The sequence below is a fragment of the Cetorhinus maximus genome, chromosome 12 (genome assembly GCF_964194155.1).
Source record: "Cetorhinus maximus chromosome 12, sCetMax3.hap1.1, whole genome shotgun sequence".
NCBI lineage: Eukaryota > Metazoa > Chordata > Chondrichthyes > Lamniformes > Cetorhinidae > Cetorhinus > Cetorhinus maximus.
The window spans coordinates 99,087,588-99,103,724 of NC_135890.1; the positions used below are offsets into that span (position 1 = coordinate 99,087,588).

The following is a 16,137-nucleotide window of genomic DNA, read 5'->3' on the forward strand; positions in this document are numbered from 1 at the left end:
AGGACCCCAGGGAACTCCTGCACTACCTGCCTAATTTTCTTGGACTGCCTGGCGGTCACCCATTCCCTTTCTGCCTCCAGGCTCCTAAACTGTGGTGTGACCACCTCTCTAAGCGTGCTAGCCACGTAGCTCTCAGCCTCAAGTACTGTTCAGTTCTGGTCGCCAAGGGAAACAGAAGGGTGATTTCTAGCAGTTATGAAGAAAGGCAGGAGAAATGAAAGCTCTTTTTTTAGCCTTGAAAGGAAGCTACTTGAGAGAGTTTTACACTTCAATAGGACATTTAAATGACATGGATTAGGTTAATCTGGAATCCTACTTTAGGGTATTCCAGGATGCTGGAACAATGAATATGGATGAAAACTGATGAGAAGAAACATTAAGAAGAATGCCAGGAAGAACTACTCCTTACAAAGAATAATCAGAACTTGGAAGGGGCTCCCTGGTAGAATAATGTAGGCAAAGACTCATTCAGAAATCAGTTTGATGTTGTGACGGGTGAATGTTAGGCCTTTATCTGGATGGATGAATTAAGATGGGTTTAGTAGCTTCCCTCATCTGTACCCATTTTATGATTTTGTATGATGCCCCTTTAGAAATTGCTATAAAGTTTCTGATAATGCAATTCAGTCATCTAGTCAGCCAATTTGACATTAATCTGACTGTTTCAGGGTTGACGAGATCTTGGGCATACATTTACATCAGATCTTCTGGGTATGGATTTTGATAAATAATGAATTATTCATGCATGAATTGAGTTCTATATTAGTTGCAAACTTATCTAAATGCACTGGATATGAAGACTGTTATGAGAGATACTGCATACTTAATCAAGTGCTCCTAGCGTTTTGTCATAACCTAAAGTAGTTTTCTTTTTAACTAGGTCCTTTGTGTTTTTAAAGAGTAACATAAATACTTGCTGCAGCACTAATTAAACAATGGACAAACTAATATCAGTACTATAAAACCTGAGTATTGGTTGCACTTGTGACTTTTACCATAGATTTTATACTGGGTACTTCTACATATGCACATGCAGAATATTCATTTTCCTTCTTTGTAAAAAGACCAACCCAACAAAGAAATTGAACAGAACTCAAGTAAGTGATCGGGCCCAGAGTGGTAAATGGGCTGGAGAATCTTGCTTTGATCTAATTCTATAGGACACAGATGATATACTCCACTACGCAACGTATTGCAATGTTGAGAGAAACAATCTCTCGCTTGTTTTTCTGATAGTATTAATTTATTTTTGCTCAATGGTGTTTATTTTGGGAATTTGTCACTTTTTCATTTTTTATATCCCATGTTGGCATCAAGCATTTTTGAGTCTGTTTATAGTTAAAAGCGTAGAACAGATACAAAGCAAAAACCCAGTCTATACATGTTGGAGGTCATGTATATTGACCTCTAACACCTGCACCAACTAATTATCTTTGGGGTGTGCATGAGTAAAACTGACTTGCTGTGAAACACTGTGGCTTTATGCTATGGGTTGATACTTACGAAGACCTGGGATTCGACTGTGCAAATATGTTTCACCTAGAACCCCTAACACTTATGTTATGAGTCTGCACTATCATCCTCTTTTGTGCATTTAATGTGCTCTTTAATTTGTGTGCCTAGGTTCGGGAGAGTGATTTACCAGCAGTTATTCACACCCTGTCTGAAGAATTCAGTATCTACAAGGAGGAGAATGGGGAATCGGTTCCAGTGGATAGTAACAATGTCACAAATGGCTTTATAAAACCCAAAACTGGTAAAGTAACATTGCCAGATTAGAGTGTTCACAATTGTCATACTTTTCACATAACTAGAACAGGTGCCTCAAAATTTGAGAGTGACACCAAAACAAGAGGTGTAGTTAAAACCAAAGAATGTGACAGGAAGACATGGACCCAGTAGATATAGTGTATTTGATTTCCAAATAGTATTCGATGGTGCCACATAAAAAGGCTATTACACAAGGTAAGAGGTCGTAGTGTTGTGGATAATACATGAGTGTGGCGAACAAACAGAGTTGGGATAATGTCATTTTCAGCTTGGCAAACCATAACAAAGGGGTACCACAGGGTTTAGTGCTGGGGCTTCAACTATTTACAATCTATATTAATGACTTGAATGAAGGGACCAAGTGAATTGTAGCTACATTTGCTGATATAAAGATAGATATTGTAGGAGAAAAAGTTGTGAGGAGGATATGAAGATTCTGCAAAAGGATTAAGATAGATTAAGTGTGCAAAAATTTGACAAATGAAGTATAATGTGGGAAAATGTGAGGTTGTCAACTTTGGCAGGAAGAATAGGAGTGCAGAATGTTATTTAAATGGGAGAGACTGCAGAATGCTGTGGTACACAGGGATCTGGGTGTCCTTGTGTATGAAACATACAAAAAAAAGCATGCAGGTACAGCAAGTAATCTAGAAGGCAAATGGAATGTTGGCCTTTATTGCAAGGTGGATGGAGAAGAGAAGTCTTACTACAACTGTACAGGACATTGGTGAGACCATGCCTAGAGTACTGTGTACCGTTTTGGTTTCCTTATTTTAGGAGGGATGCACTTGCATTGGAGGCAGTTCATTAGGTTGATTCCTAGGCTGAGGGTTTTGTCTTATGAGGAAAGATTGAGCAGGTTGGGCCTACAATCATTGGAGTTTTAAAGAATGCGGTATGATCTTATTGAAACATGTAAGATTCTGAGGGGGCTTGACTGGGTAAATGCTGAGGATGCTTCCCCTTTCGAACTAGGGGACACAGTTTAAAAATAAGGAGTCTGCCATATTAGATAGACGTGAGGAGGAATTTCCTCCCTCTGAAGGTCATTAATCTTTGGAATTCTCCACCCCAGAGAGCAGTGGAGGCTGGGTGATTGAATATACTCAAAGCTGAGTTAGGCAAATTGTTGATTTACAAGAGAGTTGAAGGTTTTGGGGGGCAGGCAGGAAAGTGGTGTTAAGTGGCGTTGCTGAGTAGAGGACCAGGCTCGAGGACCAAATGGCCTACTCCTATTTCTTATGTTCGTATACCTTAATAAATTTGTACATTGGGCCTGCAGTTGGCAAATTAATTTCAATATAGGATAAGTTTGAAGTGATTCATTTTTATGGGAAGATTAAGGGGCCACATACTGCTTGGATAATAGGAGTCTAAATGGGGTGGAGGAGCAAAGGAACCTTGGGGTATAGATACACAAATTGCTAAAATTAACAACACTGGTTATGTGGCCATTATTTTTTTAAAAAACAAATCAAGTAATGGGGCTAGAGTTAAAAAGCTGAATTGATGTGTTCAACTAGTACTGAACATGGACCACACTTGGAGTACTGTGCTCAGCTCATGCTTCGATGTTCTTTTTAGAATATTGAGATATTGCCAAAGGTGCAAAAAAGCTTCACAAGAATGATATTAAGACCAAGAGGATAGGCTGTGCCTCTTTTGTTTAGAAAAGAGAAAACTGCAGGTTTATGTGATAGAGGACTTTATAATAATGTAAAGATGTGATAACGCAGATGTAGAAGGGAATCTTTCTATTGTGGAGAGGGCTGCAAAACCAGAGGTCATAAATATAAACTAGTTACTAATGAATGCAGTAGGAACTTCAGGAGAAACACCTTCACCCACAGAGCGGTAAGCATGTGGAACTCATTATTACAAAGAGTGGTTAAGGCAATTAGTATAGTTGCATTTAAAGGGAAGCTAGCTAAACTTACGAGGGAGAAAGGAATAAAAGATATGCTTATAGGGTTAAATAAAAAGGGGTGGGAGGAGGTGCATTTAGAAGATGAATGTCAGCATTGACCATTTGGTCTGAATGTCCTGTCTCTGTTCCAATTTCAATGGGCTGGATTTTCTTGGCCCCATGGAGGTAGGATTGGAGGTTGGGGAGCAGCACAGCGGAGAGGCTGGGAAAATTGTGGGGAGCCGTGTCTGGATGGTTCCCTGATGCAATCAGGAGAATTTCCGATGGGTGAGTAGGGAACTGAAATCGGCTGCCCTCACCACAGAAATGGGCAGCCAATTAAGATGATTAAGGCCCGAGTTAGGGGTGATTTTTGCAGCCTCGTTGGCATTTTGCTGGTGGGTAGAATTGTCCCCTGCTACGTGTGAAAGCTGCCAGCTCAATGGAGGTAGCTGCCGTGCAGCAGTCCAGGAGTCCATTGAAGCCAGAGGCTCCAAGGCCCGATGATGGGGCTGTGGGCAGGAAGAGCCACACCCCTGGCCCAAATTACACCTCCAGAGGGGTTTCCCTCCAGCTTTGAGGGGCCTCCTGGCTTTGTCCATCACCACTTTGATCTTTATGAGCGCCTGTGAGGGCACCTCCATGTTGAGGTACCCTCGGGGTCCCTGACTTGCCTCAGCAGGCCCAACTCTCCCTGTGGGGCTGCAGAGTTGCTGGCCCTGTTATATTTGTGAAACTTGTTTGTTTTGTGTGCTTTGTGACAGTAATGATTTGCTTAGACTAGGACATTAAAGCTAAAACCATTTTAGGCTGTGTTCTGAAATGCGTGCAGAAATGCTCTTCGAATTCCTTAGCAACAGTGTCTGGATGATAAAAATCTGATTGTAACCAGACTTGTGTAACTTTTTTTTTGAAAAATATACTTTATTCATAAAATATCCGGCAGAACATTCCAAACCAATTCAAAATCACCATCACATAAGTACAATCAGATTCAACTTTTACACATGGATCACAAGGTGCATCAATACAAGCAATGAATATTACAATCATTTCAATATGGTCAATGTAGACAATCAGACAATGGTATTGGAGTTATCAACGTACATCATGTTGCACTCTTAGGTGCTTCAGTACATTTATAATACAATTAGTATTCACTGCATACATTCATTATGTGCTGTACAGCCCGAGGGGCTCTCAACAGTTCCCAGCCCCTCGGTGCACTGTGGCAGAAAGGTCTTAGACAGCGACCTTTCCCCATTGCGCCTTTGCGGCGGCTGCCCCAAGCTTTAGTGCGTCCCTCAGCACATAGTCCTGGACCTCGGAATGTGCCAGTCTGCAACACTCGGTCGGGGACAACTCTTTGCGCTGGAAGACCAACAAGTTTCGGGCAGACGAAAGAGCGTCTTTCACCGAGTTGATGATCCTCCAGCTGCAGTTGATGTTTGTTTCGGTGTGTGTCCCTGGGAACAGCCCATAGAGCACAGAGTCCTGTGTCACAGAACTGCTCGGTATAAACCTCGACAGAAACCACTGCATCTCTCTCCAGACCTTCTTTGCAAGGGCACAATCCACAAGGAGGTGAACAACGGTCTCGTCCCCACCACAGCCACCTCGAGGACAACGTGCAGAGGGGGTGAGACTCCTGGCGTGTTGGAAGGATCTGACGGGGAGGGCCTTTCTCACCACCAGCCAAGCTAGGAACTTTCGGCCCTTTACTCTGTTCCGTGATGGACAAAAGGAGGGTTGACTCAAAAGCTCACCCACCTTTACATTTTTCTGTTCTAAAAATTTACTTTTTTCTTAACCTGGCCTTTTGCTTTGTATTTAGATCAGATCAGATCAAAAGTTTGGACAGATAATCCTGCACTGAATCTTTGCACTTGAAAGCACTTGTCGAGCTGAATTTATTTTAAATGTAGAATCGATGGCAAAAATACTGTGTGTACATAGTGAAGAATGCTTTTTTTGTAGGCTGTTCCATCTCAGGCATTGGTATCAGTGACTGCTTTATTTAATTTCTGGACTGTTTGTATTGAAGGGTGGGCAAGCTAGGCAAACACAAAAGACTTTTGTTTCATACAATTGGGCTTTATTCTAAACTTAGTTTGCTCCCACAGGGACATCTGCAATGCAATTTGAATTAAATGGTCATTGAAATCCACTGGAAACTGAAGCCTGTTAGGAGAGAAAATAACCTGTGTTTCAAATGTTTTTTTTAAGAGTTTGAACAAATGTCCAAATCTAAAAAAAAGTAGATTAACCTTTGCTTCAATGGAAGTGGAAGAGCTCAAATAGCCACTTTTAATGATGATTAGAGACCAGAGAAGACAAAAGGGTTTGTGATTTATTCTTGGCAGTGGGCTCTTAACCAAAATCTTAACTTTTCTGTTCCCTGTTATAGCTGCCAGCCCCACAGTTCATCCAGTGTTAAGTCCCAAGAACCAATTCTGTGTAATGAGCTTGGACCCAGATACTCTTCCCACTATTGCCACTACTCTCATGGATGTAATGTTCTACTCTGCAAGGTATGGATCTCTTGATAAGTCCTTGGGTATATGGTGCTTAATTATTGCTTACTGTAATAGAGAGCCCACTGTACTTGGATTCTTAAATTTGATGGGCCAAGTGGATGCCTGCTGTAATTTCTGAGATTCTATTTTCTCTGCTTATTAACTGAATACCCTTACCTGAAACTTCTGTCAAGTAAATGTGGCCTTCACTCAATCTTCTGCATAACATTTTACACGGCTCACAAGATTTCACCACGTGACCTGGAATAGTTCATGTGGGGATCTTTAGTTAAACTTCAGTCCTTTTCTTCCTTACAATAGCCTGACAAATGAATAAAATGCTGTGAGAATAGCTGAACAACTGTTCGTGTGTTTGACTTTATAAAATGTAAAAGATTAAAATAAATTTGGTTGTTGCTCAAAAAGAAAGGCTGAAAGGTTTATTTATCCTTGTGTTGCAGTTTGAAAGCTCGGTCTGCAGATCAGGATGTTGGCTACATTCGTTTCTTTTCTTTTTCCTTGATCGATGGCTATATTTCAATTGTAGTGGACACACAGACACAGAAAAGGTTGGTTTATTTGAAACTCTTTTAAGAGAACTTGGTAACAGTAGATATTTTTTTCCGAAGTGCTTTGAATACTGTTTTGTTATTTTAAACCGTTTTTCCAAACCATGCAAAGGACTAGCCAAATAGAGAGCGCATTGCAATTTGGGTTAACTTTATTCTGTTTTGTAAGTGTGGCAGAAAACGATTACTGAGATTGTGCTGGTTCAAACACCCCTAGAAGAAACTGGTTTCCTGCTGCTCACTTCTCGTTATACCCATAGAATCTTATTGCACAGAAGGTGGCCATTTAGCCCATTTTGCCTCTGTTGGCTCTTAGAAAGAGCTATCCAATTAATTCCATTCACTTTTTCTTCGACCACATCCCTGAAAAGTTTACATTTTCAAGGACATATCCAATTTCCTTTCGAAAGTTACTATTGAATATACTTGCATCACCTTTTCAGGCAGTGCTTTCCAAATCATCGTATCTCGTTGTGCCAAAAAAATTCTCTGCGTCTCCCCTCTGATTCTTTCGCCAATTATCTTAAATTTTTGTTCCTCTGTAGCTACTTAATTTTGAACATCACTATTAAAATCTGCCTTGATCTTCCCAGCTCCAAGGAGAATAATCCCCACATTTCTCATCTCCCCACATAACTGACATCCCTCAAGCCTACTACCATTCTTGCAAGCTTCCTCTGCAACGTCTCAAAGTCCTTGGAATCCTTTCTATCTAAAGTGTGGTGACCACTAAATGTTTCCCATTATTGTTCTACATCAGGCTTGTCTAACCTTTTCACATGAAAGGCCACATTTCAATTTTTTTCTATCTCAAAGGGATGAGCAAATTTCGGAAAGGTAAGGTTTGGCACACCATTAAACGTGAATTTCAAAAAGTTGAGGTATGAAGAAAATAAACAACTTGCTGAGCAAAAAAAAAACACACGTCAAAGCAATAAATCAATAATTTAAAAACAATTAGTAATTAACAAAGATTACCACTAGAGTGTGAGTGGGTTTGAGAATATGTTGGTGTGTGGGCATGAGGCTGAGTGAGAACCCTGAGACTGGGAGTGAGCCATACACAGACGCACACACACTTGCTCTCAACACCAGCTTGCCTGCTCTCTCTCGCATTCGCACACCTGCTAGGCCCAGGTGATTTGGAGATTAAAACAGTGAGGAGAGTTCAGGATGGAATTCTTGTTCCCCACCCTGTCTAACACTCCAGCTGTCCCAGGTCCTGGTGTTGCTGCAACTACCACTCGTGTGTGGGGTCTGGCCTCTTTTCCATCCCCCACTGGCAGCCAGCACCGCCCCCCCCCCCCCCGCCCCCCCAAAACACCGGCAGCCTGCGTCTCCCTCTCTTTCCCCCCTCCTTGAAAGCCTCTCTTCCTTCCCAGCAGACATGCCACCATCACTGGTGTTCAGGCTTCAGGCTGATTGAAGCCCACTGTTTGCTGCTGCTCCAATCAGGGACTGTTTCTCTTCCACATTTGCTGCTGCTGGGCTCAGTGAGCCTATCAATGGCAAACGTGGGAGAGAAACGGCCTGTGATTGGAGGAGCAACTCCTTGCAGAATCCCCCACTTCACTTACCTATATTTTGAACACCGAGTCCATGGGATGGATCTGGCCCACGGCCAGGGGTTGGACAAGCCTGTTTTACATTATTGTTTACTAATATTATTGCTGGAAAAAGAGACATGTTAAAGCTTTTCATCTTGCACACATCAGGACACTTTGCAAAAATACTAATATAGGGGAAAACAGCAATTTATACTGTATGAGAAGAGAGTGCTGATTGGTTGGCATATGGACTCTGACTGGTAGCGGTGTTGCTATGGAGAATACACCAGTGACGGTGACTAACAAACGATGCTAGGCAGTTTACTGAAATTTAAACCAGGCAACTTCACCCTGATTGGTCAAGGCATTGTCCTGAGGAATGAGTCAGCGAATGGCTGTCACTTATTTTGTTTAACTGAAACAGGCACAATGTGTGCACATGTTCTTTCTGTCTGCAAAGAACAGGGCCTTTTGTTTTAATATATGTAGCTCCCAATACACACACATGGGCCACACAACGAGCCCGACTAATGATCTTAAATGATTTGTTAGTGTAATTCTTAGCATACCGGACAACATTTGCTAAATAATCCTCACTTGCAGAATCACATCTAATGTTGGATACTGTTTTTGAGTTTTGCAAGCATGGGCTGAGCACCACACTGGCACTGAAATTCATATACACTCTACTCATTTGTGTGATAGGCAGAATGTCTTTTTGGCTTGACAGCAGCATCCCATTAGTGGCAAATACCACTCGTGTTGCTACTAAATAGAAGCAGTGTGAAACAGCCAGCTTCACCTGTTGCTCAAATTTGAGATACCTTACCCTTTCAGGGTAATCTGATGTAGACTGGGCACTTTCCAGGGTCGAAAGTGATGGCCTTAGACCCGTTCATGAGTTTGTGTGATATACAGCACAAAATGATCTGATCAGGGTAGCCATTATCCCACAGGATTTCTTTGCACCATATTTCAGCATCAAGCTTGCATGGTGAGCAAATGGCTCAGGCCTTATTTACAAGGTTGTTGATAAGAACAATCCATAGCATGTGGAACTGTAAGAATCCCAACGCATATATTGACCAGTGAAGGTAGGCTTGCGGTAGACAGTGGTATAGAACCCCGACAGATTTCTTAACTAGCACATCAAGGAAGGGGAGTTCATTTGACTGCTCCTTTTTCATAGGTGAATTTGAGTGCAGGATGGAGCCATTAAGACATGTAAGGAAATGATTATATGCAGCTGTAGATTTGAATATAGCAAACGTATCATCCACACATCAGGAATATGCAAGGGGTGTGGGAGGTTAAGCGCAATTCCATCGAAGACATGTTTTTCATGGAACCCAACAAAGATTTTTGCGAGAGCTGGGCCCAGCTCATGAATTTGGGCATTCATGATATCATGAAAACTGAACTCAACTGAGTGTGTTGCTAAGTTCATAAATTCAATGAATACCGATTCATTTTTCTTGAATCTGTTACCCTGGTTGTTGATTTATTTGATGTCCTTCTCAATTATTATCTTAAAGCATATAAGGCTATGGTCACTATTGCCTACATTTACTACTTCTATCTGTTCTGGCTCATCCCCATTACTAGATCCAATAATGAATTCCCTGTACTCCTCTTTGTTGTGCTTCTTGCACATTGGGTTAGAAAGGAGTCTTGTAGATTATTGTAGGAACTCATTCCCTTATTTTCTTTACCCATCTGTCCTGACCAGTTATCACTGTAGTTAAAATCCCCCATGATTATTCTTTTTTTCCACTAATTTCTCCAACTCCCTTCCACTATTAGGTGGTCTGTAGACTACCCCAATTAATGTGATTGATCTTTTATTATCCTTTTAGCTCTATCCACATGGATTATATTTATGATACTTTTTTTTTATACTGTCCGAATGCTTTCCCCACCAAGTACAGATACTCCACCTCCCCTTTTTCCCTCTGCAGGTATAATATATTTAGGAAAGACAATGTTTAATTTCTAGTCCTGATTTTTCTGCAGCCATATCTCCGTATCCCCTGCAATGTCTGGTTTCTCGCAATGTGTTATTGCCTCTAGTTCAGCTGCTTTATTACAGACACTGTGCATTGCTGTACAGACAGTTTAACTAATTTTTAATAGCAGTTCCTCTTGCTTTATTTTTTATCACATGTTTAACACTCCTGTTCTATAGTTCTATTTGTGCTCTAGCCTTCTAAGTCCTCGCTTAGTTTATTCTTTCCTATGCTCTCCTTTCCTGTTTTATATTTGGGTTGATTTCATTTCCTGTATATCTCCCCTCCCCCATCTTGCTAGTTTAGAGATATTGTACATGTTTATTTAAAATTGCTCTATAATTGACTTCTTGAACCTGCTCATTGCTATTGGTTGCTTTATTCCATTCACACATCCAAAAAAGAGTCCTATGGATAGTGGATTGGATTGATGTGCTAGCAACACTGGCTTTGTGCTGAATGGCCTTTTTGCATCACCACCTGTGCTCAGAGTTGGGATGGACAATTGTTTAGAAGGCAAACCAAGGTCAAATAATGCAGATGTAAGGCTGTGTGAAACTTCTATAATTAGCTTGATTTATCTTTGGAGATTATTTATGTATTTTTATGCTGATCTTTCTCTTGGGTGATTTGAATGATTATGGTTGTGTCCACATTGTGTTAGGTTACATGTGGCAGGATGACCTTCCCAAGGGCAAATGGGCCCTTTGCCATTCCATGTTTTCACCTGACCATCTGCTTCCTCTCAACAGATTCCCCAGTAACCTGCTACTCACAAGTGCCTCAAGTGAGCTATGGAGGATGGTGCGGATAGGTGGACAGCCCCTGGGATTTGGTAACTATGAATGTCTCTTTATCTTATCAATAGCTGGATGGGAGATGAAATTTAATGGGCTAATGAGCCTGGTTTTAATTTCTCTACGATGTGCCACTGATGGGTGTGCAGGTTGATTTTAATGGAGGTGACCAGGACTTGTATTCAGTCAGTTTCACAAGAGTGGGTGTTCCTACAAAACATGGACTGCAGCGGTTCAAGAAGGCTGATTACCATCACCATCTCAAGGGGTGTTAGGGATGGGCAATAAATGCAGGCCTAACTAGTGACACCCACATTTGTGAAAGAATAAAAAAAGTCCCACTCTGACTAGAATCATTGAGTCAGAATGGCACAGAAGAAGACCATTAGGCCCGTTGAATCCATACTAGCTCTTTGTAGAGCAACCCAGTCAGTCCCATTCATCACCTCTATCCCTGTAGGCCTGCATGTGTATTTCTGTCAAGTGCTCACCCAGTTTCCTTTTGGAATCATTGATCGCCTGTATTTCCACCACCACGTTTGCAGACAGTGTGTTCCAGGTCATTACCACTCTCTGCATAAAGTTCTTCCTCACATACAGTCCCCCCACCATATCTGTTGCCCAAACCCCTAAATCTATGTCCCCTAAAGTTGGTTTTATGTGGACCAAACCAGCCACTGCCGAGGGGGAGTTAGTCACTTGTGTATCGTAACTTATCATCTATTTCGCAATGACGTATACAGGAGCCACTTAACTGGCAACTTAGCATAACAATTCAACGTATAATTGATTAAAATATTTAAAATATGGTGTAAATTATTGCTTTACTAGAATAGTAAACTATATTAGAACATACTGTAAAATGGTTTATTGCAGTATTGTAAGAAATCAAGGCTAGAGATGAAATGAATACAGAAGACAAAAGAGAATATTTACAAAATAGGCTGAGAGAGAATGCAAACATAACTGGTTACTACAGCAATGTGTCCAAATATTTGCAGGCACTCATGCGCACCGTTTAGCATCTGTTAGATCTGCTGTATGTTCTTTGTCGGTTTCCTTTTAATGTGTAATGTCAATTGTGCCAAACCTTACAGCAACTTTAGCTTATTTGAAAGTGTTGTACCACTCAATTAGCATTACGGAGGGGTTAGATGAATCCAGCAAAGCTGCAACTTTGGAACAAGCTAACTTGTACCCCCTTGCTGCAGAGTGCAGAATAGCAGTTCTAGCAAATGTGCTTCTGCTTTCAGATACACATGGGTGGGAGGAACCTTTGAAACTTTAATTGTTTTTTTTAAGCAACACTAAAGTTAAAAGAGGAGCAAAGTAATTGGTTGGTCTTGCGATATTGTCACTCGACCTGCTTTCATGTTCCTATGTCATTGCTGCTAGGGCTTGTTTTTCACCCCATCAAATTTTAATTGCACAAACTCAAGGTGTTTTTGTGGTATCCTATATTTAAATACTTCAATTTGGAGAGGGATATGAGAAATTCAGTAATAGCTTGAAAATGGGGAAGTCCTGCAACAAAAGTCAACTAGGCTCAGCGGTAGCTTGGCTCTGGATCATAAAGTTATGGGATCAAGCCCTGCTCTAGGACTTGAGACAATCCCAGCTGACACAGCAGCGCAGTGCTGGGGAAGAATTGCATTATTGAATGTGTTGTCAATCAGAGATGTTGAAGGAGGTACTCTGCATTACCCCTTCCCCCCACTTCCACCACACTGTTTAGGAAGGGTACAGAGTTCTCCTGGGCCAGAATATTGCCGTTGGCGTGTGGGGGCGGGGCCAACACGCAAAATGACGCATGATGAAGTCGGGCGTGCGTCCCGACGTCATCGCGCGTCATTTAGATATTTCGTTTGGCGGGCGTGCACCGGAGGCAGCTGTGCGCCTGCCGAACTGTCAACAACCTATTAAAGCCATTAAAAAACCAATTAATGTTGTTATCAACACTGCCCATCCAACCTTAAGGTTGACGGGCAGGCAAAGAGCCCAAGCGGCCTTCGCGTTTTTCAGGAAACCTCATCCATGAGCGGGATGAGGTTTCCTGAAGGTTTCATAAAGCTATTAATTAATTTTTGCACAATTCACAAACATGTCCCAGTTCATGTGACACTGTCACATGATGGGACATGGTTAAATTTTTTTTCCCCTCCTTTATTTAAAAAGTTTCACTCTCAACTTAATCTCCCCGAGACAGCGCCGTGTCTCTGGAAGATTTCTGCGGCCTTTCACGTGCGTGCCGATCGCAGGCGGCAATTGGCTCCGTGTGCACTCCTGCCCAGCCCACCCGACATAGGTAAGTTTCTGGCCCTGGTATTTTGGACAATATTTTTTCCTTTACTTACACTCTCAATCTTATCATTCATCTCTGGGCTGTTTGTGAACCCTTGCTGTGTTTGTCCATGTGACAACAGTTTCTTTGGCTGCAATGTGCATAAGTCCTGAGAATGTGAAAGAAACTGTATAAATGCCAGTTTTGTAATACTTCCAACTGTTTGCATTCATATAGCTTCTTTAGCAAAGAAAATGTGCTAAAGCCAAAATGCTTCACAGCAGTGTAAGGAGAAAATGGTTTTGCCAAATACGATGGTATTAGGTAGCTTGGTCAAAGAGGTGGATTTTCAGAAGGACCTTAAAGGAGTAGAGAGTGTTATGACGTGGCAGGTGATGTGTGCCAGGCGGACCAAATCTACAAGGGAAACCTGGCCACGCTGTCACAACGGTTTTGCAATTTGTATTTATTATGAGAAGATTTGTGCACTGAAATCAGAAGTAATAAGTCCACTGACAACTTCAGAGGTTTTAAAAACTAATTTAAAACATTTATTAACAAAAGAAAAGATTTCAAGCACATACATAAGATTACAGTAACTTAATACTATAACAAATCTCAAAGTTCCTAATTAGCCTGACTACCACCTACACACCTCCTTTTAAGGCAACTTTCCAAAATAGATTTTAAATTTAAATAGCGAGCCAGCAAGTTTACCAAATTACTGATGTCCTAGGGGGAATATTGGCTAGAGTGATTGGGGAGGGTTTAAACTAAAATGGCAGGGGGATGGGAACCTACGTAAGGAGTCAGAGGAGGGGGAATCAAGGACAAGAACAAAAGACAGAAAGTGGAATAAGAAAAGTAATAGACAGAGAAATCAAGGGCAAGAAGCAAACAGGGCCTCAGTGAAAAGTAGTGGGAACGGGACAAGTAATGTTAAAAAGACAAGCCTTAAGGCTTTGTGCCTTAACGCGAGGAGCATAAAGTGGAAGAATTAACCGTGCAAATAGATGTAAACAGGTATGATATAGTCGGGATTACCGAGACATGGCTGCAGGGTGACCAGGTATGGGAACTGAACATCCAGGGGTATTCAGTATTTAGGAAGGACAGACAAAAAGGAAAAGGCGGTGGAGTTGCATTGCTGGTTAAAGAGGAAATTAACGCAATAGTGAGGAAAGATATTAGCTCCTACGATGTGGAGTCTGTATGGGTAGAGCTGAGAACACTAAGGGGCAAAAAACATTAGCGGGGGTTGGTATATAGACCCCCAAACTGTAGTGGTGATGTTGGGAATGGCATTAAACAGGAAATTAGAGACACATGCAATAAAGGAACATCTGTAATTATGAGTGACTTTAATCTGCATATAGATTGGACAAATCAAATTAGTAACAATTCCGTAAAGGAGAAATTCCTGGAGTGTATACAGGATGGTTTTCTGGACCAATACGTTGAGGAACTAATTAGAGAACAGGCCATCCTAATGGGTATTGTGTAATGAGAAAGCAATAATTGGCAATCTAGTTGTGTGAGGCCTCTTGGGGATGAGCGACCATAATATGATAGAATTCTTCATCAAGATGGAGAGTGACGTAATTGATTCTGAGACTCGGGTCCTGAATCTTAATAAAGGAAACTACGGTGGTATGAGGTGTGAGTTGGCTATGGTGGATTGGGAAACGTTACTTAAAGGGGTGAAGATGGATAGGCAATGGCAAACGTTCAAAGAGCGCATGGGTGAACTGCAACAATTGTTTACTCCTGCCTGGCGCAAAAGTAAAATAGGAAAGGTGGCCAAACCATGGCTTACAAAGGAACTTAGAGATAGTATTAGATCCAAGGAAGAGGCATACAAATTGGCCAGAAAAAACAACAGACCTGTGGATTGGGAGCAGTTTAGAATTCAGCAAAGGAGGACCAAGGGATTGATTAAGAAGGGGAAAATAGAGTATGACAGTAAGCTTGCGGGAACATAAAAACTGACTGTAAAAGTTTCTATAGGTATGTGAAGAGAAAAAGATTGGTGAAGACAAATGTAGGTCCCTTACAGTCAGAAACAGGGGAACAAAGAAATGGCTGACCATCTAAATACATACTTTGGTTCTGTCTTCACAAAGGAGGACACAAATAACATACCAGAAATGTTGGGGAACACCGGGTTTAGTGAGAGGGAGGAACTGAAAGAAATCAGTATTAGTTGGGAAATGGTATTGGGGAAATTGATGGGATTGAAGGACGATAAATCCCCAGGGCCTGATAATCTACATCCCAGAGTACTTAAGGAAGTGGCCCTAGAAATAGTGGTTGCATTGGTGGTCATCTTCCGAGATTCTGGAGCAGTTCCTACAGATTGGAGTAGCTAATGTAACCCCACTATTTAAAAAGGGAGGCAGAGAGAAAACAGGGAATTATAGACCAGTCAGCCTGACATCGGTAGTGGGGAAAATTCTAGTGTCCATTGTAAAAGATTTAATGGCTGAGCACTTGGAAAACAGTGGCAGAATCGGACAGAGTCAGCATGGATTTATGAATGGGAAATCACGCTTGACAAATCTACTGGAATTTTTCGAGGAGGTAACTAGTAGAGTTGATGGCGGGGAGTCAGTAGATGTAGTTTATTTGGACTTTCAGAAGGCTTTCGACAAAGTCCCACATAAGAGATTGGCGTGTAAAATTAAAGCACATGGGATTGGGGGTAGTGTATTGAGATGGATAGAAAACTGGTTGGCAGACAAGAAA

The 16,137-nt window shown here is 41.5% G+C and overlaps 1 protein-coding gene across 4 annotated transcripts in view; it reads left to right on the forward strand.

Annotated features, from left to right (window-relative positions):
• LOC144687758 (cytosolic arginine sensor for mTORC1 subunit 2-like) overlaps positions 1–16,137 on the forward strand; it is a 128,260-nt gene that overhangs the window by 94,463 nt on the left and 17,660 nt on the right. For all 4 annotated transcript variants that reach the window (XM_078554240.1, XM_078554242.1, XM_078554238.1 and 1 more), the window contains 4 exons: positions 1,624–1,756; positions 6,084–6,207; positions 6,654–6,761; positions 11,067–11,149. In XM_078554240.1, the coding sequence (XP_078410366.1) occupies positions 1,624–1,756; positions 6,084–6,207; positions 6,654–6,761; positions 11,067–11,149 (448 nt within the window). The remainder of the gene's footprint in view (positions 1–1,623; positions 1,757–6,083; positions 6,208–6,653; positions 6,762–11,066; positions 11,150–16,137) is intronic.